This window comes from Dicentrarchus labrax, unplaced genomic scaffold, assembly GCF_905237075.1.
Source record: "Dicentrarchus labrax unplaced genomic scaffold, dlabrax2021, whole genome shotgun sequence".
In the NCBI taxonomy this organism is placed as follows: Eukaryota; Metazoa; Chordata; class Actinopteri; family Moronidae; genus Dicentrarchus; species Dicentrarchus labrax.
This window is the reverse complement of record NW_026136712.1, coordinates 4,222,830-4,247,014: the sequence shown is the minus strand read 5'-3', so window position 1 is coordinate 4,247,014 and position 24,185 is coordinate 4,222,830. Positions and strand designations below refer to the sequence as shown.

General features: G+C 41.1%; 3 protein-coding genes and 1 long non-coding RNA gene across 7 annotated transcripts in view; 3 read left to right on the top strand and 1 right to left on the bottom strand.

Annotated features, from left to right (window-relative positions):
* The first annotated feature begins 5 nt into the window (after positions 1–5).
* On the top strand, positions 6–7,232 carry adprm (ADP-ribose/CDP-alcohol diphosphatase, manganese-dependent). The gene is made up of 3 exons (XM_051416831.1): positions 6–771; positions 2,525–2,644; positions 5,989–7,232. Exons 1-3 carry the CDS (start codon positions 198–200, stop codon positions 6,312–6,314), a joined length of 1,020 nt encoding a protein of 339 aa, XP_051272791.1. The 5' UTR covers positions 6–197; the 3' UTR covers positions 6,315–7,232.
* Positions 7,233–7,398: 166 nt separating this feature from the next.
* On the bottom strand, positions 7,399–9,895 carry LOC127372933 (uncharacterized). The gene is made up of 2 exons (XR_007886757.1): positions 9,599–9,895; positions 7,399–8,587 (listed from the first exon to the last, which is right to left on the bottom strand). It is a non-coding gene; the product is annotated as an uncharacterized LOC127372933 (long non-coding RNA).
* On the top strand, positions 8,335–24,143 carry map2k4b (mitogen-activated protein kinase kinase 4b). 4 transcript variants are annotated; one of them, XM_051416811.1, is made up of 13 exons: positions 8,335–8,555; positions 10,326–10,361; positions 12,572–12,604; positions 14,058–14,160; positions 15,294–15,468; positions 16,008–16,127; positions 16,295–16,414; positions 16,510–16,561; positions 16,773–16,900; positions 18,055–18,132; positions 18,246–18,394; positions 19,194–19,239; positions 20,122–24,143. In XM_051416811.1, exons 1-13 carry the CDS (start codon positions 8,453–8,455, stop codon positions 20,233–20,235), a joined length of 1,257 nt encoding a protein of 418 aa, XP_051272771.1. In that variant the 5' UTR covers positions 8,335–8,452; the 3' UTR covers positions 20,236–24,143. The 4 variants fall into 4 exon arrangements, with proteins under 4 accessions (XP_051272771.1, XP_051272773.1, XP_051272774.1 ...); XM_051416813.1 differs by lacking the exon at positions 10,326–10,361; XM_051416812.1 differs by lacking the exon at positions 12,572–12,604 and having other exon boundaries at positions 8,336–8,555.
* dnah9 (dynein, axonemal, heavy chain 9) overlaps positions 14,072–24,185 on the top strand; it is a 332,930-nt gene continuing 322,816 nt past the window's right edge. The window contains exon 1 of the mRNA XM_051416719.1: positions 14,072–14,160. The gene's annotated coding sequence lies outside the window, so the exon portion shown is untranslated. The remainder of the gene's footprint in view (positions 14,161–24,185) is intronic.

Genomic DNA, 24,185 nt, shown 5'->3' with positions numbered 1-24,185 from the left:
TTATTGTGCCTAGCAGCGTTGGATACTGTGCTGTCATCGTGTAGGACGATAGAGGATATTCAACATTGAACAGCCTGGCTGGATTTCACCATGTGGGGGGGTTAGGAGGATACCGGTACTTCGGCAGTGTTTCCTGTACACTCACCTCCCTCTACAGACAAACACAGACATCAGTTACCCCGAAGACAAAGCCGAGAATGGGCGACTGTCCTCAACAAACGCCGCTGTTTACATTCGGTGTGATAGCTGACATTCAGTACGCAGACCTCGACGACGGATACAATTACAGCCGGACCAGGAGGCGGTACTACCGGAGCAGCCTCCAGCTGCTCAGAAATGCCCAGGAAAGTTGGTCGGAGTCGCCCGTCAAACCCGAGTTTATCCTCCAGCTGGGAGACATCATCGACGGCTTCAACAAGGGCCACGACGCCTCGGACCGAGCCTTGGCCACCGTGCTGAGAGAGTTCAGCTCCAGCCCCGTGGAGGTCCACCATGTGTGGGGTAACCATGAGTTTTATAACTTCAGCAGGAGCGCGCTGCTGCGGTCCCAGCTCAACAGCACACCGCACACCGACGGCGGCCCGACCGGAGCCCGGGCAGGAGGGGATATCTACGCCTACCGCTTCAGCCCGTTCCCCGGGTTCACGTTCGTCGTGCTGGACGCTTATGATGTGAGCCTGCTGGGCCGAGAGGAGTCCAGTGAACAGTACCGCGATGCTATGAGTCTGATAAAGCAGTACAACAACAACGAGGACCTCAACTGCCCCCCAGGTATGTACAGACAGTGGTATGCAAAAGTTTGGGCACCCCTCTGAGATTTCATGATCATATGCTCTACCTTTATAAGAGAAGATCACAGCAACAAGACTTGTTTTCCTACAGAGATGTAGATATTTGAGTGTTTTCCAGACCGACATTCTTAGAGTAGCATTCGATAGTTTTATTATAATAAAAAAAATGTAAAAAATGGGATGTACAGAAGTTTGGGCACCATTTTAATCGCATTCATTTCAAGACCTGTAGGGATTTATAACTGACAGGTTGCAGCACAAAATTGCTTTGATTAGCTCGTGAGACCTTCAATTACAAAGACAGGTGGAACCAATCATGAAAAAGGCTGTTTCACATAGGTAACTGCTGGCTGTGCTTGTCCTAGGTTCTTTCTTAGAGTGTGGCAACATGGGGGGCCTCTAAACAACTCTCCACGGACCTAAAAACTAAGATAATTCATTATTATGAATTAGGAGAAGGGTACAATAAATGATCTGGAAGGTTTGGACTGTCTGTCTCCACAGTCAGAAATGTAGTGCAGAAATGGAGGGCCACAAGAACAGTCCTTGTGAAGGAAAGATGTGGTTGGCCGAAAAAAATACAGGAAAGGCACAGGCTAAGGATGGTTAGAATGGTCACAGACAAGCCACAGACCACCTCCAGAGAACTACAAGAACATCTGGCTGCTGATGGTGTAGTTGTTCATCGTTCCACATCGTTTGCACCTGGAAAAGCTCATTGGAAGGGTGATGTGCAAAAAGCCTTTCCTTTCGTCACAAGAAGAGTCGTATGAGGTATGCACAACACATCTGGACAAGCCAGAAGCATTTTTCAGCAGGACAGTGATCCTAAGCACTGTTCAAAATCCACCAAGGAATTCATGCAGAAGCACAAGTACAATGTTCTGGAATGGCCATCCCAGTCCCCAGACCTTAACATCATTGAAAATGTATGGATTGATTTGAAGCAGACTGTCTACGCATGGAAGCCAAGAAACCTGACTGAACTGGAGGCGTTTTGTATGGAGGAATGGGCCAAAATACCACCTGCCAGACTTCAGGGACTTGTCTGTGGCTATAGGAGGCGTCTACTAAACATTAATGGAATTATTTCTTTGGGGTGCCCAAATTTATGCACATGCCTATTTTAGTTTAAATGCACACAAATGTGTCTGTTGGACCAATAACAATGATTTCACTTCTGAGATGTTTCTGTTTCCATAAGGTATAACATATGTCAAAATGAAGTTGCTGCTTCAAAAGCTCAGCAAGTTACAAACTGATGCAGGGATTTTCCTAAGGGGTGCCCAAGCTTTTGAATATCACTGTATGTATGTGATGTTAACATGTTATGCTATTTTATTTACTATTTAAATATTTTAATGGATGAATAAGCAATTTATGTATTGGCTTTGATGCCAAAGTTTCCTTCTGTAGTTAAAGTGTTATTATAAAATGAAGAGATATATACCAGTCTTGCTTTTACAAGTGAAAAGCAGAATTCATAAATTACTGCTGGACGGTATGGTCAAAAATCTGTGTCATGGTATTTTATAAGATTCTGCCGGTTTCACGGTATATCGGTATTTCACTAATATAGGGCATTCATTACCAAAGACTGGGTCGGGACTCACACTTGGGTCGTGGGATATTTTATGTTTTCTCATTAATAAAGTATTTCAAGTGTGTAGATTGTTTTACTTATGATGGAAAAAAAAGATTGTGAGTGTTGACATTATGTGTTCTTGTTTCAGTCTGCGAGGGTCGGCAGAGGTTTACCATGTTCAACGGGGGGTTCAGTAAGGACCAGCTGGACTGGCTGGATTCTGTTCTGTCCTCAGCTGATGAGAAACGGGAGAGAGTCACACTTGTCAGTAAGTAAAGAAATCTCTCTCGTTTACAAAGATTGTTTAATCCTATCCCGGTCAGGGAAGGTGTGATGTGATGTTTTGCTATTTACTGGTTCAGGCATTGGTTGAATTACATGACGTTTGTATGGCACAACCGGTCAGCCACTGCAGATCCAGTTCAACACTCTCCCATACGAGCAGGTTGTCATGACCACCGTGTTTGACAGCATCATCCAGCAGTTTTTTTACCCAGTTTCCCCCTGTGTGATTCACAGCGTACTCATACAGGCTTTTTTTAGCTCCTACCTATTGTGTAGTGCCGGGTATTCAGCTAGCCCCCTTTTCAACAGTGGGCATTGAGCACACTTACCTCTCCAGCGTCACTAATGCACCTGCTCCAACACCAGATCAAAAAACCAGCAAACCAACAGTGGCAGTAAAAACCATCCTCTCTCCTCTCCGAGGAACCAGCAGTGTGTTCCCCGTTGGTTCACTACCTTTTGTGTGTGTTGGAAGAACACGTCTCTTTTTCTTATTTTGTGGTCTTGATTTTTCATTTTAATTGTAAATGTGACTATTTGTTTGATTCTCAACATTAGCAATCATTTGTACCATAGCAACCATTTTTATCATTTCATAATAATCTGATTAATTGGCGTACTGACATACAGAGCAAATCATAGAATAAACCATACACACATTATGAGTCAGAACAACCACAGATCTGGCAAAAAGCAGAGGACTCCACAGTGTGACTTATACCGCAACTAGAGCACTCGTGGGTGTGCAGGCATACTTCCTCAGTTACCACTACACTTTCATGGCAGTTTGGACCAGTAAGAATAGAACCTTCATTTTCATTTTGAATTATTAAAGGACCACTCCACTGTTTTCTTTTACACGCCAAATGCAATTTAGTAGGTAGCTGGTAAGTCAGACTAACTAAGGAGCTGTTATTGAGGGAGCCAGCATGCACAGTAGTCCTTTTGACATGTCAGGAGAAAAAGTAAATAATAAATAATAAAATGAATGATGGCTGAATTCCACAGAGCTGCTTCAGTTTCAGGTTATTGGTCCTGTGTGCATCACCTGCTGTTCAAGTGCTGCTATACCAGATACCAGAAATCTCCAGGTTATATGTAAGAAATTCGGTGCTACTACATGTTGCACTAGAGCACAGCATCTCAGATCAAAACAAATAGGTGCTATGGCCCACCCGACTCCATTGACAAAATCAGTCATTTCTTCCTCGCAGATATTCATAATACACACTTCAGACTGGACAGAATGACACTGACCAAAGCCATCTTTGTCAGTCTTTGCAACAATCACCAAACACTGGTTTGGATGAAATGATCTCCGTTCACAGAGTTCGATGAGAAAATATTCACAAAACGTGAGCATAGCTCATTCTTGGGAATAATACCCCGTCAAAGTACGTCCACTGAAAGTTCTTTTTTTGCCACTGACAGGCTCAGCTTGTTATTCTGACATTATTAAATATCGCTATCACTCTTATTTTGTCAGGCACTGGTCGCGATAAGTCCTTAATCCACTGACAAAGAAGCCAGACCGGCTTTGTAAACAAACAACAGAGAGGACGCGATAGCAACACAGACAAATGGAGAGTGAGGACACCATGACTCCACTACAGTTAGGCCCAGAAATATTTGGACAGTGACACCATTTTCATGATTTGGGCTCTGCATGCCACCACATTGGATTTGAAATTAAACAACTGAGATGCAATTGAAGTGCAGACTTTCAGGTTTAATTCAAGGAGTTGAACAAAAATATCCTATCAAACGTTTAGAAATTGCAACCATTTTTAAACAAAGTCTCCTCATTTCAAGGGCTCAAAAATAATTGGACAAATTAACATTACCATAAATAAAATTTTCATTTTTAATACTTTTGTTGAGAATCCTTTGCAGGCAATGACTGCCTGAAGTCTGGAACCATGGATATCACCAAACGCTGGGTTTCCTCCTTTGTGATGCTGTGCCAGGCCTTTATTGCAGCTGTCTTCAGTTGTTGCTTGTTTGTGGCTCTTTCTGCTTTAACTTTTGTCTTAAGCAAATGAAATGAATGCTCGATCGGGTTGAGATCTGGTGATTGACTCGGCCATTGCAGAATATTCCACTCCTTTGCCTTAAAAAAACTCCTGGCTTGCTTTTGCAGTATGTTTTGGGTCATTGTCCATCTGTACTGTGAAGCGCTGTCCAATCAACTTTGCTGCATTTGGCTGAATCTGAGCAGAAAGAATATCTCTATACACTTCAGAATTCATCCGGCTGCTACTGTCTCCTCCTCCACATCATCAATAAATACCCAGTGCCGTTGGAAGCCATGCATGCCCATGCCATCACACTGCCTCCACCATGTTTTACAGAAGATGTGGTGTGCTTTGGATCATGAGCCGTTCCAAGCCTTCTCCATACTTTCTTCTTCTTCCCATCATTCTGGTACAGGTTGATCTTCGTTTCATATGTCCAAAGAATGCTATTTGAGAACTGGGCTGGCTCCTTTAGATGTTTAGTCTAATCTGGCCTTTCTATTTTTGAGGCTGATTAATGGTTTGCACCTTGTGGTGAACCCTCTGTATTTGCTCTCATGAAGTCTTCTCTTTATGGTAGACTTAGATACTGATACACCTACTTCCTGGAGAGTGTTCTTCACTTGGGTGGATGTTGTGAAGGGGTTTTTCTTCACCACAGAAAGGATCCTGCCATCATCCACCACTGTTGTTTTCCGTGGACGTCCAGGCCTTTTTGAGTTCCTGAGCTCACCAGTGTGCTCTTTTTTTTTCTCAGGATGTACCAAACTGTTGATCTGGCCATTCCTAACATTTCCGCTATCTCTCTGATGGACTTCATCTGTTTTTTGCAGCCTAAGGATGGTCTGTTTCACTTCCATTGAGCCATTCCATTCCTTTGACCGCATGTTGTGGGTTCACAGCAACAGCTTCCAAATGCAAATGCCACACCTGGAATCAACTCCAAACCTTTTACCTGCTTAATTGATGATGGGTTAATGAGGGACTAGCCCATGCAGCCCATGAAATAGCTTTTGAGTTAATTGTCCAATTACCTTTGGTCCCTTGAAAAAGAGATGGCTACATATTAAAGAGCTGTAATTCCTAAACCCTTCCTCCAATCTGGATGTGAATACCCTCAAATTAGAGCTGAGAGTCTGCACTTTAAGCCCATATTGATTATATAACTTGAATATGTTTTGGTAAACAGCTAAAATAACAGAACTTGTGTCAGTGTCCAAATATATATGGACCTAACTGTATATATCTTTACATAGCTAATCATTGTTGGCTGCTATATTTGTTTTCTAAATAATTTTTTCCCCCTGCCTAGGTCACCTCCCCGTACACCCCTTCTCCACCGACCCCATCTGCCTCGCCTGGAACTTCGATGAGCTCCTGGCCATCATACGCTCCCACAGCAGTGTGGTGTGTTTCATGGCTGGACACGACCACGACGGCGGATACTACCAGGACAGAGACACAGGAGTGCACCACCTGACATTAGAGGGGGTGATCGAGACCCCACCTGACGGCAACGCCTTCGGCACGGTCTCTGTGTACGAGGACCGGATGGTGCTGAAAGGGAACGGGAGAATCACAGATCGAGTGTTCCTGTTTTCAGGGTGCCAAAGTGACGCAGATCATACGGCAAAATGACACATGCTGTAATGTTTGTAGATTGCTGAGGCAGTCGAGGCAATATTTTTTATTTATACCATGGGATTTAGAAAGGTATTTTCCAGATTGGGAAATGTACAGGATGTTTACATTCTATGAAGAAGTCAGGGAATTTTACACAGGTCACTGTAACTATACATGCATCAATCTCCTATACCGTATCATAGGTGACGTACTGCTCTCATTGGCTGCGCAGTTTCAACTCATCCATAGCAGGAAACTATAGCGACAAGCCTGGTCACACATTCTCACATTACAGATAAACAGTGCATTGAAATATGTTTCTGAAACAATTTTAGGTGGGAAATAAGTAACGCAGTAACAGAATCTTGAATCATATTTGATCAGCACTGCCAAGTTCCACAGTTTGATCTGATTCTTTTTTTGCAGCCAATGGAGCTGCCCCCTGCTGGCCATTACATAAAATGCATGTTTAGGTCTATGTTGGCTTCTTTCCGCGGACCTGGGAGCTCTGTCCACTATATATACTGTCAGTGTAACAAACCTACATACGCTCTGGTCCAGTTACCTCAGCAGAAAACATACAGTACCTCAAATATTGAATTGCACTTAATGACTTTTTATTTTAATGACAAGTGTGAAATATATCTTATGCACTGGTGTGTTTTAATCTGGAGGGCAAAGAATATAATTTGTATATTTGTATGCACATATTTTAAGAAGAGAGATTTTATTATTGCAGTTGGTGCCTTTTGCACGTTGCACATTGCACAGGACTGATTTTCTTATGCTGGTATTTGCTGAACAATGTATTATGCAATTTAGTGACATATTGATCAGTGCAGTGTAATTATAACCTGTGATAAGATCTGTGCAAATCTGTATGATTTACATTGTAAAACCATACGTCAAATAATAAACATCTTTATAACAGCAGTAGTTGCACTTTGTGTCCGGCTGAATGTCACATTCACATCTTATGTTGCATTCAGGTAATGTGGGAAAGTGGTAGCTACAAATGAAATAAAGCAAAGTTCACTTGGAGTTTTTCCAGAGAGGAATATCACTTGAGGTTTGATTATTAACCTTGACACAGTAGTAGTACATTAATGTGTGAGTTTTTACTTGCAGATGAAAAAGTGGTGATACAATCAACTGAAAAGTGTTAAACACACTTAGACACATAAACATTAAAATAATGCCAAAAACTACAACTTAGACAAAAATGATATTGACGTGACAGACAGGAAGAGATGTTATGGAGGGGGCTAAAAATACGTATGAGACAAAAAGTTAACTCAAAGTCAGCTTGCTAGCTTTTTCTGGAGCTTCTGCATCTCAGCCTTCATCAGCAGGTGGAGTTATCTGAGTATGGACATGTGACAACAGGTATTGTAAATAGCATTCCCTTATATATCTCCATAATCGCCATGGCAACTGAGCAAACTCCATCCACTGACCATGCGATGAGACTGAAACCTCTACTTTAGTGAGCAAGTGGACCTTGAGTTTGGTTATTTTGTCAAATTACAATTTCAAAGGTCAAAAGTGAACTCACATTAAATACATGCAAATAGTGATACAGTATACAATACGATTAAATGCAAATCAAAGTGCTTTACAAGAGACTGACAAAACAGATTGTTAAAAAAGGATTTAGACTGACACACACCAAAAAATGTAATTAAATAAGACAATACAATATTTTATAATATTGCTAATAATAAATATATTGCTAATAATAAAACAGTAAAACAATGGCTAAGAGTAAATGGTGATAAAAAAAATAGACAAAATTAAAAAAAGAAATAATGGTCAACAGTAAAATGTTAAAACAAATGAATAGATGTTTTTTAGTTTAGGTTTAAAAATATCAATATTTTCAGCACCTCTCAGATGTGTCAACATGATGATATATAGAGGGAGGTATATTATGTAGTGTGTCGGTTTGCACAAGAGACAGAAACATGTCAAACATAGCGCTGTGAAGTGGTGATTTACTGCATTTCCGACAGGCCGCGAAGGCGGCAGCGGCACAGACGTGGCCGTGGTGCAGCTGCTGCGTTCAAGTGGCGCAGTGTCCCGTCTGGAGGCAGAGCGGGCGAAGTTTCACTCTCTGCATTGCAGCCTGAGCGCTGCCGGAATCCAACACAACAATGGCGACTCCCAGTCCTGACAGCAACTCCACAAGCTCCAGCAACATTGTAGGATCCACGTCGCACCATTTCCACCAGCAGACACAGAGCAGCAGCATGCAAGGTAGGCGACAATGGCCTTTATTTCATAGTTCTCTATTCCAAGTGAAGACACTGGAGTTAGTAGGAAAAAGTAGCTTGTAGCTTCCCAGAACCAGAAAAGCCATTGTCAAGAGGGACAGAATAATTAAAACCTCCCGGTTATAACTTTCAAAATAAAATCTGCGTTGTTGTCATAGGACGTATTATTTGTAAGATACTGTTGCTTGTGTTTAGTAATGGAATCAAGTTAACTTAAATATGAATAATTATCTGCTCATGTTAATATGAAAAGCAGACTTTGGACTGATTATGTGTTGGTAGAAGATGAGCTAGATATCTAAATATCTTTATTGGTTTTACAAAATTAAGCCGACTATTTGTACAGTTAACTACCTAGAGTGGTGGATGAGCACTACCAATCCAATATGGAAGATAAGTCATCATTTATCTTCAGTTATTCAGTGGCGTGTTGTTACCCATACTGGGTAGTACAATATAGTGTTACACATTTAAGCCTCGACAGAATAGATAAAGTAAATAATAATACTAAAATACTCACAACCTACAATTATTGTTTAGTATTAAACAATATCATGTCGAATTTCTCACAATAGTGTGATCCCTTTAGTGTTACTAGCGGGTTGTCAAACTGTCCGCTTTTATTTTGAAGGCTGCATTGCGCAGTTTCCGCTGACGCTCTGGCTTTATTTGCCTAGCTTGAAGTGGCTCCCTGAAACAACACGGCTACAAGGTTAGCAGTGAGGAAGTGTCCCCTGTCTATCTGCTCAACAGACAGACAGACAGACCTTTAGTGGCACAGTGAACAGCTTTCACCCTGAGTCAGACATTAGCAACAAAACCCGAATCCCATGTGTGTGACAGTGGAAAGACGCGTTCAATGAATGTCTATTCACCGATATTATTAGCCAGCAGGCTGCTACAAGTACCACCAAGGCCTACACTGCCAGGCCACTGTTTGAATGCACCGCTGTCTATTGCAAATAAATAATACATTATAAATGATAGTATAATGTATTTAAAGTTAGATATGGTAATAATATTCACCGAGTCAACATTCATTTGAAAACGTTGATGAATTTGCTCCAGTCGTCTGACAACGTTTAGTCCTCGTTAGGTGTGTTCGTTGTGTCGAGATTACAGCCCGTTAAATAATGTAATAGCAGTCTTTGAATACTACTGTACTGAAACAATATGTCTGCCGTTTGTTATCGTCACATAGGTCTGTACATTTCTAGGTCGATAGGGTTTTACTGAGTCCCAGCTCTGAATCCATTATCGGACGGAAAGCTAAGCCTGTTAGCTACCAAAACCTAAAGCTAGCTCAAACAAGTTTTGCCTATGTGCCTATTTCTGCCAGCTGTTTTCGATAAGATGCTATGAGCTAACTTACAGCAGTATCCTCTGATAGAAGTCAGAATAGAAACTGGCAGCAGTGTCAGCTGGCGGGTGAGTCTGTGTTAGTGGCGTTAGCTAATTTGGGATTATATTATTCAGTTTATGCCGTTACTCATAAACGTTTGTGTGCAGTCACACTAATGCTAAACCAGTTTACGTACAGTAGGCTGTGTGCCGTCTAAAAGGCAGTACGCCAGACAAGGTCGTGTCCGATAATGGATGTGTTGATGGTAGTTGCTGGGTAGGCATTTCCATTGATTGATTGACTTTCAGAGCCTAATGAACATCAGTACAGCCATGTATCCAGTGGCAACAGTTGTATTTTCTTCCTCTGTGGCAGATGTCTAGTATCAAATGTTTTATTTAAACCTTACAGAAACCAACACCTGCTGGAGATGTCAAAATGAAACAGGTATTCACACTGTCTCTTACTGCTGTTGGGGGTCACATTGTGTTTGTTTAGGCCATATCTTGGCAAAGGAATTCCTTGAAATGTTCCCTTTCCTCCTCCTTCTGTTGATCATTGTTTTGTGTTCGTTTCCTAATTTCATTTATATATATATCTCTATTTTTTTTTTTAGCAAAACCTGCATTTTAATCCACGTATCTGCATGTTTTAATGAACCTTAGATTATATTGATCTCGTGTAGACACAGTAGACAGACCCCATTTGATGAGACACTGCAGGGTCACAGTGCTGTGAGAGTTTCAGCAGCACAGATATCAAAATGTGCATCTCAATTGTTTAGCGGTATGCCACTGTTAGCTTCTGGTATGCTGCTGCTTATGGTATATATTTAAACAGAATGACGGTCATGTTCCACTGGCAGATACAACTTCCTGTTCGCATATACCAATTCTCGCTGGCATTATGCAACTGCTGATAACAGTATGTTCCCACTGTGTGCCACCTATAAGCAGCGTGTCACTTGTGTTCCACAGATAGATGACACTGCCGACACACACCAGTAGTTTCCCACTCTTGCTTCGGTGCCATATGCCTGTTCTTAGTGGTATTCCACTTTTATTTTTTGACTATTCAACTGTCATAAGGTACATATAAAAATAGTATGTTTATGCTAGATGTCAGAATATGACTGATATTTAAGGAAGAGTGGGGTACAGTATGTCAGAAGCAGTTTCATTTAACTGCATTATTCTATGCATTGTAACATAATATATATTTAATACAAGGCGAGATGTTCTGATACCGTTTTCCTTCCCGATACCCAGTGGTTTAGTGCAGGTATACACAGTATAGCATTGCGTATAACCACTTCTAAATCCCCTCTGATGTGCATCATTCAGTAGTGTTCTGCAGGATGGCAAAGGCACAACACAGTTGTCCAGGTGGATGGAGTAAGGAATGAGGTCTGATGCATGTGGTTGCCTCATGGGTCTGTGAGCCAGTATTGATGCAAAATCTGCACCTCTTCTGTAGCTAATGTTCATTTCAGAATCATCCTTACTGTCTGAAATCAAGCAGCAGATGTTACGTGAAAATGTGCAAATATTAGGTGAGCTAAATATGGAGCACTAGTCTTACAAGTCACTTTATAACACAGGACACACACAGGTTTGTCCTTAATTAAGAGCATACCCTGTTCTCTAGGCACCAGTACACCACTGCTGATCCCGATCCCTGATCTTTGCGTAATGGCGGAGTACTTGTGATACATGTGCATTTAAAAAATATGTATATGTATTTATTTATTTTTTTTACAATCATTTGCTATCATTATTGTATGGCCCGTAATCAGAGTGAGAGTAAGGCAGGTCTTGATGCTATCTGAGAAAAAAAAGGCTGTTTGGCAGAAGCAAGTCTTGGAGGAGTTTCTGATAGTGGACACAACTCTGCTCCAACCTTTTCACCACCTTCCCAAAACTCACAGGGGGAAACACTAATATTGTTTCACAGCAGCCACGCTGAAAAGGCCAGCCAGATCAAGGTATCAGTGTGCAAGGAACAAGCTCGGATAGCCTTCATAGCATGCTGGCAGCAGCATCATCTTCCAATGTCATTTTATGGCCTAGGCCAGCCGTACTCTGTATCTTACTGTGAAAAGTGGCACCTGTTTACTGGAACATGAGTGGCATCTCATTATCATGTGGCACACAGCAGCAGCGGCATATGTAAGTAAAAATGATCAAATGCTGGTGGGGAATGGGATCTACCAGTGGAACATGACTGCCATACTGAGAGTGCTTTATGACAGCAGCATCTGAACGTTCAACAGTGATATATCACTCATAATCACTCATGTTGTTCTTTAATGTGAAATAGTGATACACTGCAGGAGGTTAAAGAAGAGATGAACCAAATCAAATAGTCATTTTAATACATTCTGCTGCTGGGCTAGTATTGACTAAACCTGTTAACTTCCACTGACAACACACTGGATCCACATCAACTTACATGTACAGTTGCATGGCAGTGCACTGAACCAGACCCACCAAAATATGGTGCTTCCTGTTTACCCTCTAAAGCACATTCAAAGTAACCTGCCCTCTCTTCCACTTTCAGCATTGGCTCTTGCTGGGATGGCACTTTTGAACCATGACTCAGTCACTCTTAAACAAGCCCTAAGAAAATGTAGTAAAATGTTTTCTCCTTTACTCCAGGGTTTCAGATAAGCCTGTCTGGATTGTCCCAAAGTAAGCAATAGACTCGCACACAAAGCACACCGACCTCTACTCTTTGTGGGTACACCTCAGTAGTCTAAAGTGGTTTCCTCTCCTCGTTGAGCCACGTTTCTGTTCAATCATTGGCTGACGGCTGGGCGTACTGCTGCCTTGTGATTGGGCAGCGTTGTCATTGAGCTCCAGATTCTTGACGTGTTTATCATGCATATATTAAGCTGGAGAAAATAGGTGAAAGGAAGCCACTTTATACTATTGAAACAGCCTGTGTGGTGCTCTGGTAGTTGGGGAGTCTGTCCACTGTTCACTGCTATTAACTGTCACAATTTCAGTTATGGCCAAGAGAGATTCTTTTGCACCGGGGCTTAAAGGTTAAGGGATCTGTTTTGCACTCAAGAGCTGGTTGAACAGGGCATGGCAAAGACGACTCAACACTTAAACTCAGTACTTTGCATAGAAGCTAGCTTAATTGGCAGTTATATTCTGGAGATACGTCCTTACAGGCGACAAACAATGTCGACTCCATTCAGTCTTAAATTGGAATTGTGCTATTTAAGTGTTGGGTCACTTTGATATCTCAAGGACACTGTTCAGGTTTGAATTGCAACTTTTTTTTTTTTTTAAAGTTCTCAATGGAAATGTTGTACAGGGATTCCCAATATCAGTATCCTGCAGTGAGGCTTCTTTTGGCTCTTCTGCAGAAACAACAGTTCCAGTAACTTGAACACATACATTATTTGGAAGAGAAGGTGAACAGCTGAAAGAACTGCTGCAGTATCGGAGTATTGGGAACCCCTGTACATGTGGGTACCTTGCTTGTGTTCAAAATGCATTTTGTGCTTCCTCTGATCTTGAAAGCACTTGAGGTAACCCGAAGGTCAGTCTGTGGATGAAAACAGCTCTTCATAGACTGGATCTTTAAATCATGTTGATGTTACAAGATCTTCTTCTAACCATCCTCTGCCGACCTATTTCAGTTGGCCAGATTTCATTGTATGATACTCGATCATATTGTGGCAGGAAGATCCCCTCCAGACATGTATTAAGACGTATGATTTTTCTGTTCAAAAAAAGCATAATTTTGACATTAATATCCTTAAAAAGACATCTGCTCCTTGTGATGTCACAAATCATGCTGGTAGGCCCCACCCCTTAAAATCAGATGTTCATTGAGCACAGAGAAACTTTCCACTTTCAGCAGATGAATGTGAAAACATCCTTCTAGTGTCAAACTCATGTACAGCATTCAAACAGCACACTGTAGGGACAAGGAGAGAAACACATTTTTTTAATATTGCTCATTGGACACATGTAAAGGCTTATCTCAAGTGCGTAGAGAGACAGAAGTTGCTGAGGTAAGACGAGCTGTCACACTGTGCTCGTCCTCTGTTTGCACCAGCTGGTTGAGCCCACAGTGTGGTGTGCATGTTCTGGGAATCTGGATCTGTTTCTCTCTTTGTTCTGCCAGGTAAACGTAAAGCTCTGAAGCTGAATTTCGCCAACCCTCCAGTGAAACCAGCCTCCAGGCTCCCGCTCAATCCAACGCCTCCCTCTTTCCAGAACCCGCACATGTGAGTAGAGCCAGCTGATGGTGGGATCTCATGGGAACTCTGGGCAATACATCCTCTAGTTTATAATTCTTTATTATTTTAGAGTTGTACAATTACATTACTTAAAGGTACCATTTGCAGGTTTTTCAGTTATGACTACATTTATTTTTTCTCACCAAAACACATTGTATCCTTGAGGCCTAATAAACATCTTACTTTTCCTTCCTCATAAAACATTTACATGTTGTTACATTTCTTGTCATTTTTGATGACATGCTCCAACTGAGTTTGGGCTGTTCTGACGAGTTAGCGCTGTTCTATCCCGCCAGCGCTGGGTAGGGTTACAGTATTTCCACTGGTAATTGTTTTCCATGTGCAAGCAAAATGAAATCACAAAAGAAAACAAAACATTCATCCACTTCATCAATACATAATGGTTACTCTACCCGGGTCTGTGATTAATGTGCTTGCATTACCTTTCCAGGTCCACGGCCCGAACTGTAGATGGGAGACCTCAGGTTTTAGGCTTTTTCATTTACTTAATATTCTATTTTTTTAAATGAATTAATTAAATTATTAATTTAAAAACAGGATGGGTCACATTCATGAGGAAATACAAAATAATCCATCTAATGTAGCATCCAGCCAACTAGCGACTAGCACATTTAGCATGTATTGAGGATTAAGTTTGTATATATTGTCATTCGTTATCATTGGCAGCAATATCATTGGCCACTGCAAGTATACTGTATGGTCTGATGGAGGGTTAAAATATTTCCCTTTAATTTTCATCCAACTACTTATAATACATATTTTTTTACCTAATTTTGGCGGTTAGAGGCAGGAAGTCATCCACAAAGCTTCCACCATTGGCCACTTTGCTTGAGTTGAATCACATATGAATATTGGATAACAAAGCCCCTTCATGGAACCTTTAAATGTTTCAGATTCACAGAAGCTTGGGCATGCTGATGAAATATTGATCATATCCACATTAATCTATAATGCACGTTCCTCTCATGGCTCCACACTGTCCCCTCTCTCTCTCTCTCTGCCCCCTCCTTCCCCTTCTCGTGGCCTCTTTCTCCTACTCTAATATGTCTTATACGCTGCCTCGTCCAACCCCGTCTCCCCCCCTGTGTCTCCTCCTCCAGAGAGCGTCTGCGGACACACAGCATCGAGTCGTCGGGGAAGCTGAAGATCTCTCCAGAGCAGCATTGTGACTTCACTGCAGAGGATCTGAGAGACCTCGGGGAGATCGGTCGCGGGGCGTATGGCTCCGTCAACAAGATGGTCCACAAACCCACGGGCCAGATCATGGCTGTCAAGGTGACCTGCTGATACTGATAGAAACGCCTCACCCCAGTTTACCTCATCCAGAGCAACAATTAGTCAGTGCAACATACAGAGGGTGTTACCCACCTTCCTACCTGACCCGTAAGCCATGTTAACTATTTGCCACTGCCACACAGTCACACCGCTACAATCCTCCCTCCTCTGAAACTGTTCACTGCATCTGTCAGTGGAGCTATAAGTAGACCGATATAGAGCAGAATGAGGTATAAACAAACAATATTTATAGAATAAGATAAATTAATATTAATGCGTTGTTAATGGATAATTAAAACCATGCTGTTATTTGTTGACCTCAAACTTAAAGAGGAGAGAACACAAGTTTACCTGATTTCCACAATTCACCCTCATGGTGTTTTTCTTTTCTTGACAAATAGTTCGCCTTCATCCTCTCATCGAAGTTGCAAACATTGACACCGAGTCTGACACTATGGGGAGGCAGGGCTCCTGTGTAGTGAGCGTATAGGCCCGACCTGCAGAAGTGTGAACATGTGTTTGTGCTGTGTGTCTCTCAGAGGATTCGCTCCACTGTGGATGAGAAGGAGCAGAAGCAGCTGCTGATGGATCTGGACGTGGTGATGAGGAGTAGTGACTGTCCCTACATCGTTCAGTTCTACGGCGCTCTCTTCAGAGAGGTCTGACCAGAACTCCCTGACCTCAAACGCACCACATCATGCTCTGCCTTTAAATAGCCACTGTGTTTGCTACGTGTTCTATAGGATCTAATATTTCATTGATAATCAGTGAATCATCAGATTGAACCCAGACTTGAAGGAAACTAAGCGTCCACTCTCTGTTTCAGGGGGACTGTTGGATTTGTATGGAACTTATGTCTACCTCATTAGACAAATTCTACAAATATGTATATTGTGCGTTAGACGACGTCATTCCAGAGGAAATATTAGGCAAAATAACATTAGCGGTGAGTAGAGGATTTACTTTCTCTTTGTACATATTGATCTCATGCCGTGTGTGTCATCGAAACAGGAGTGATGTGTTTTATTTTGTCTCCAACAGACCGTTAAAGCACTGAACCACTTAAAAGAAAACTTGAAAATAATTCACCGAGGTATGTCTTTGTATTGTTAAAATGTAAAATGAGTAAAAATGTAAATAATGAGCACAAGCCATGTTACTGAATTTAAAGATAGCTCTGTCCCTTCAAAATAAAACAGTGGTGAATATTTTTACACTGCCTCTTAAAATCCATTGGTGCTTGCATTTAAAACCTTGGATCAATTCTCTGAATGTTACTTGGTGTAAAATGGTCTTTTTTTCAGACATCAAACCTTCCAACATTCTCATGGACCGAAGGGGAAATATCAAGCTGTGTGATTTTGGCATCAGCGGTCAGCTGGTGGACTCCATAGCCAAGACCAGAGATGCAGGCTGCAGGCCTTACATGGCGGTAAGCAATCACAAACGGTGACACACAGCCATACTCCATCTCAAATAATATTTATAATAACACCTAAACAGCATTCACTAATAAAGCATTTTTGATTTGAAAATGCAGATAGTTGGGACAAAATACTTTTTAAAAACATTTACTGACTCAAACTTGACAAACATGTTGGTGAGAAGACAAATCTGCAGGTGAAACTGCTATATACAGTATGTCTGTGTTGGAATCACTGATCTCCTTGGCCAATGTGACACTCATCCACCGAGTTTCATGAAAATCGGTGCGCACAATGTTAAGCTTCAGTGCTCTTTGCTCTTTTGTACATGTTCCCTCTTTGGTGGAGAGCAGCGTTTTTCAGCTGACGTCTAATGACTGTGAAGGCAGTAGCAGAGGATGTTCATTGTGTAATTGTATCATGCAGTACGCCTGTAAGGAAGCTTCTGCATTTATGTTCCTCTGCTCATTTATGTGGGTTTTCTCCGGTCTTTGCAGTGTGTTACATAAAATGCAGCAGGAGTAGAAACCAGACCGGTCATTGATCACAGGTTATCAGATTTTACAGCTAGATTATAGTGGGAGGAGAAAAAGAAAAGAGTATGTAAGGGACGCATGATATGGATTTTTTTTTTTGGACGATACGATAACCGATAATTATCTGCTGCTCGTGGCCAAAACCGATAACATAACCGATAATTCCACATTTTTGTATTTTAAAAATAAGTTAAAAACATGTAGTATTTACACACTTAATGGTAAGAAAGGCTGACATCACTATTGTTAACAACAACATAAAGCTTCCAAATAAATGATTATTAATATCAACTGATAATTTATTGACTGTAATTTCATTATCCTGATCATTTAGAATATAAGTTTCCCATTATTGGCTGATAATTTATCTGTCCCAATAATTATTATGAATGCCTAGAGTAAATATCAATTATAAGAATCCTAATTTCAAAAGTAAGCGCTCCCTCTGTGATGAACCTAACCTGTGACTGAACACAAATGAATAGAAGTCTGTTTACAGTATTGTCTGTGTCATCTCAAGTCTTTGACTCTGAGCCTGACCTCTGACCTCCCCATGGAAGGAGGAAACAATAAAAATGTCCTTGGGTTCAGTGAGGTTTCTCAGTCTTTTCCTGTGTGTGTTTCAGCCTGAGAGGATAGACCCCAGTGCTTCCAGACAAGGCTACGATGTCCGCTCTGATGTGTGGAGTTTGGGGATCACCCTGGTAAGATGAATGGTGTCGTCAGCTTTAACGTGAAATCTTCTCGTTGTTACGTCCGAGAAAATGTGAATGGACTGTTGCAGTAAGTCTGTCTACGTTGTTGTGTTTGCTTCCAGTATGAGCTGGCCACAGGACGGTTCCCTTACCCCAAGTGGAATAGTGTTTTTGATCAGCTGACACAAGTGGTGAAGGGTGAGCCTCCCCATCTCAGCAACTCAGAGGAGAGGCAGTTCTCCCCCAAGTTCATCAACTTTGTTAACCTCTGGTAAGCAGCATTACATTCACTCATACAGGCTGTAGAGTACTATAGGCTTCTGCTCACTGTGTGAAATACACTAAATTCAACATCCTGTGTTACTGAACAGCTTAAAACTGTTGAGCTTGAAAAAGTTTTGTTGTCCTTAACTAAACTCAACTAAACATCCACTTACCAGCTTTTTCAAGAGCTTTCAACCACATCTCAAGGTCTTCATCAGTGGATGGAGTCTGCTCATTCGTCTTCAGGAGGTCTGAGTATAGAACGGTGCTCTCCTGACAACTGAGCAAACTCCATTCGCAAAAGAAGACCTTGAAAAGTGATTTAAAGCTATAAAAAACATAGTAAGTGGACATTTAGTTGAGATTTTTAATGGTTTACAAATACCTCCCGACTAAAAGCAACAGTGCAGTAATAGCACAGCTGTGTTCTTTGATTTATGTGTTGGTTAGTTTGGTGACATAAGGAATGTTCAAGGACTTGTTACTTTTCTCTTTTTCATAAATAAGGACTTTTTACACACGAACCAGTTTGTGTTCATTGGAATTGAGATACCTCAGTGTGCTATAAGCAAGCTATACATCAGCTTCACTCAGTAGTGTTTACTGTGCTGCTTTGTACCTTTTACCACTTTGACACACATTCACAGTAGATACATAGAAAATAATAAAAAAGCATTTAGCTTAACTTTGAGACACCATAAAGATGGAGGTTTACAGTGGGTCCTAAGTGTCCACGTATCTTGACAGTCTTCCACTGAATACCTATACTTATGCTGATGGATTCTCTTTTGTCCTGTTCTGTCCAGCCTTACAAAGGATGAATCAAAAAGGCCAAAGTACAAGGAGCTGCTGGTAAGTTCTTACACTGTTCTTTTACAAATCTGTAGTCCAGATCCAGCACACGAGCATCTTGTGTCTCTTTGCTGCTGTCCAGGGTTCTGGAAAAGACCATGAATTGATTTTAAAGTAACCTGGCCAAATGAACGGTCTACTTAACAGAGGATACTATGGACACGTAACACAGTTTGCTGTTAATGGTTAAAAGTTTGATTCTTAGCATTGTGCCTAAACCCTTTAGCTGTTCTAAAGTCACTGAGCAGGCCTCAGGTCAGAGCTAATATGATTGGGGGATAGTTTACCTTCAGTGTCAAAGGTTAATGACATTTGGAAGAAAGCAAGAAATCAATTTCTTAAACTTATGGATTGGGTTAATTAATATGACTTTTGACCCTTTAAAGCTACTCTATCTATTTTTATATAAACAATAAATCAAATGAAGTAAAAGGCGTCGCACATAGTGAGAACGTCTCACCCTCAGCCCTAATCCACCTCTGTCCAGCAGAGATAGGAAGGCTATGAAAAATCCCCCGTACACATAGACTTGGTGGTTAGTCTGGTGGTGAACATTGAGTGAACATTGTGAATGAAGCAGCTAAATGTGCGAGCAAACTAAACATTTTCCTCCGGAGTCAGTTCATCAAAACTTGATCTTTTATTAAAACAAAGCTAAAAGCTAAAAAAAGGGTGAATATTGGACTTTGATGCGTTAGGTGACCAAAACAAGTATAAATGTTTAATTTTAAATACATTAAAATGATTTTATTTCCCTGGTGACCAGCTGAACACATATTTGAGGATATATCCCTTTAGCCATCAGCGATCTTTTTATGAAAGTAAAAAGCTCCTCGTGTCTCACACATCCTCATCCTGAAGCTCACTGTGTCTTTCCTCCAGAAACGTCCCTTCATCCTGATGTATGAGGAGCGGTTCGTGGACGTCGCCAGCTACGTCTGTCGCATCCTGGATCAGATCCCCGCCTCTCCCATCTCTCCTATGTACGTTGACTGATGGAGTTAGGCTGGGGGAGCGAGGGGGAGGGCGGGGGGTGGCGAGATCACCCAACATGCAGTGGGTGGGACACTAAGCTTTGTGATGCAACGCTTGACATCTTAGCCCTCAGAGTTAACGTAGGATCACCTGTTTATTCATGCGTTCCAAAGAACAAGGGAACTAAGTCCAAATTGCCCGGTGCAATGAGATGATATTGTTAAACCCTTCCACCTCCCATCACCTCATTTTAAAGTCGGTGAAACCTAAAATATTATCACCCATCTTCACCCAGAAAAACTTGAAGACATAACATTGTCTTAGTCAAATGCAATGCATCTTTTTATGTGAGGTAAAAGAAATAGAGTATACATATATGGTATATATATACTTGAACTCGTACACAAATACAGAATCTACCAAATAAAATGTTGAACAGTGACACTCATGATGTATGAACAAAAATAGCCACATATTGGATTGTACATTGTGGACTGTATGTATGCATATGTGTGTTCACCTCTGAATTGTTGACCTGTACAGATGTATGCCGATAGACCTACTGTCTAAACACACACACACACACACACACACACACACACACACACACACACACACACACACACACACACACTCACACTCTTTTCAAGCAGTTTGTTGTGGTCACTCATGGTAAATGCAAAAAGTGTTCTCTCTGGAAAGCTCATGGATTCGGTAGCGTGGCTTTACTTTTTTCCCCCCAATATGCAATCTGTGAGAGTTTGTCTTGACACATTATTAGGACATGTACATTTCTCACAGTCAGCGTTGGCCCCAGTTTGTACACTTTGTACACCGTCATTGGAGTCACGGAAAGACCATAATATCATCTAGCAAGGCTGATGGCAGTTTTAATGGTATTTGCAGAATCACTTAACGCCTCTTCTATCTATCTGGATCAAACTATATTTTGTATACAGTGAAAAGAAAGTATGTTTCCCAGCAGACTGTTTCCTAATCCCAAAAAATCATTGTCTTTGGAAATGTCGGGTTAAGGATTGTTAGCATTGTATCAAAATGGAATCTTTTTGAATGTTCTGATAATGTTTTGCTTTCAGTATTTGCAAGTAACTAAAGGTATAAATAAGTAAACAAACTCAAAGATCATTTGTTGGCTGAGAAAGCAAGGAAGGGCTGCACGTAGTCTTTACCAGGTTCGATTCCAAGCTGCCCCCCTCGCCCCCCTTCCCTGTCTGTCGTCATCTGTTCTATCAAAATAAAGGCACAAAAGCCCCAAAAATGTCTTAAAAAAACAGAAAGCAAGGTATTTGGCTTAGTACAGACACCAGCTGAAAGATGTTAACCAGACATAAGCCAACAGTTGACTTTAATTAGCATTAAGTAGCGACAGCTAACTGAATCTGTTGCTGGTGATTTGTGATGTTTGTAGTCTTAACCAGCCAGAATGAGGATCAACACAGCTACAAACGTACCACCTAAATGTTTCCTGTATTACTCTTTGCTAATATAAGAGAGGAAGAGGAGAGAGAAGAGCTTTCAGTAAAACATTTGTTAGCGTTGGAGTTGAGACTGAGCTGTGAGACTCAACCTTACAGAAATGACATATCAACAATTTTGTACAGCATAAAACTAACATTACATATACAGTACATCTGCTAAAGTAAACCAACTGAATGTTGCTTTATGTTGTACAAAAGAAAGCACAGAGGTATGTCATTTCTGAATATCATTTGCATCTTTCTTTGGATTAGGAAATAAAGTTGCGAATGGGGAAGCAGGTTAAAAATCTTTATTTTATGGACAGAATATTTTAGAATCCAGGTGGACAAAAGAGTCTTTGAATATTCAAAGAAAACCATTTGATCTACAGCAAATGTTGTTAAATGATCCTCTGGGTTTTTCCGAGGTTTTCTGTGATTAATCCAGAAAAACAGAATATGCACAAACTGAGGCTAATTAAATGCTACATTGTTACTTTAGGACATCGCGTCCACCGATGTAAATGTGTATGTATATAGTACATCTAATCTGCTGTTCCTGGCAGGGCCTGCTCGACCGTTACGGCTCATTCCTAAACAGAGAAAACCAAATGAAACTGTGAGCAGATTTGAAGCTGGGCGAAGACTGACAATGTGTCTGTACGTTTCAGTTTGAGAATGAGCCCGAATGCTCCTCCGCAGCCCGTCATAGCACTGTACAGCTCAACTGCTCATCCACACTGATCACAGGTGCACCGTGCTGCCACACAGAGGCAGACAGTAGTAACTGCATTGTTTAAAGTCCTGGCAAGGGTTTCATGTTGAGAGAAAGGACACCCATCAATGCTGCTAAATGACATCATTCTGTACCAACCACACAACTGTCAGGAGAGGAGGATCACCCTTCCTCACACAGTTACTGCTCTTTGACCCTTAAGGTCTCCATGGACTCAGCATGTTCCTCCGTGACTCGGCATGTCTCTGGCTTGCACTGATGATAGAATGTTTCCCACGCCAAACCATGTATTACACTCGGGATGCATCTCTAGTCTTAAACGCGTTCCCACGCCTGTGATGTGATTACAGATTACCACACCAGGCAGGTGAAGTGGAGGACGCAACGTGAGACTATTGAGATCCATCCGCTGTCATTCCCTCACAGAAAGCCACGTCTACCGGGCGGTAGTTGGTGGACAAACCACACAACTTGGAGTTAGCTACTTAACCAAACTGTCTGTATGGATGGTGGTCCTTTAAGACTGGGACACTGTAGAGACTTGTAATGTAACAAATTGCCTTAAAGGATAAGGATGGCCTTATTTATATTTTTCTTTTTTGTCAACAAATCTCATTAATATAGCGTTGAATATTGCCCGTCTTATCCTTTAACCTAGCAAATACTAATAATGGAAAGTAACTGAATGTAACATAGCGTATACGATAATAAGCCAAGAGTATGCAGTAATCTAAGTCATCTGTTGACTGTCACATGATACAAGGATGATATTTTATGTGTCAGAGTATTACTATTATTGTTAACTCACAGCTTAATGTGTTTTCAGCATTGACTGACATTGTCACATTTCAAGTTTTGATTGTATATTTGGCTTTTTTTCCCACTGTATGCTTTATTACATTTAGTTTCATTGCATTAAAGGAATTGTCTTACTTAAAGGGTCACTCCAGCGATTTTAGTATTGTACTTTCATAACATTGGGAGTCTTGCAAGAGACTGATTAAAAACACAGTGGTCCAAATGGATGCAGCAGAGGCCAAGATCATATGGGGAAGGCTCCAAAACCAAAAAGAATAACTCTTATGAAATCATTAGGTTGTTTTCTTAGACTTGACAAAGCTGCTCCAGAGCCACAGAGGACATTTTATGACTGAATAGTACTCCTGATGATTGGTGAAATTCACTGGAGTGCCCCTTTTATGTTTTACTTAAAATTCTATGACATGGGCCTCTACAGATGTCAGCCATGTTGGAAAATGGCCACCATCATTGGGATGTGTGGAGGAGTTTGGGGACAGACTTGTTGAATACTTATTGGGAAGGGGGTAAAACATTACAACCAAGTTGGTGGAGATGCAGTGTAGACCAGACATGATTCTCTCTACAGGTCAAATGGAGAATTGTGTCAGCTCTGTTGTTTCCATTTCTATCTGTAATGCAAAATGGTGCAAACCCCGGAGAGAGCCCACAGTCTCATGTGACCCAACAGACGGAGTCGTTTCACTGCAGTCTCCAGATCTGTTCTTCTCTCATGGGATACATTTCCAGGAAGCTAATTTACCACTGGTGAATATGAATCTCCAGGGTACATGTTGTATAAAATGCAATTTACTAGAATGTTCATATTAGATTATAAAATAATATTAAGGGCGATGAATATTATATTGTATCTTTATCAACGGTTACAAATAAAGTTCCCATTGAAAAGATTAAAACCCTGTATTGTGTGCTTCTTGTGAATTGGACATGAATAAAAA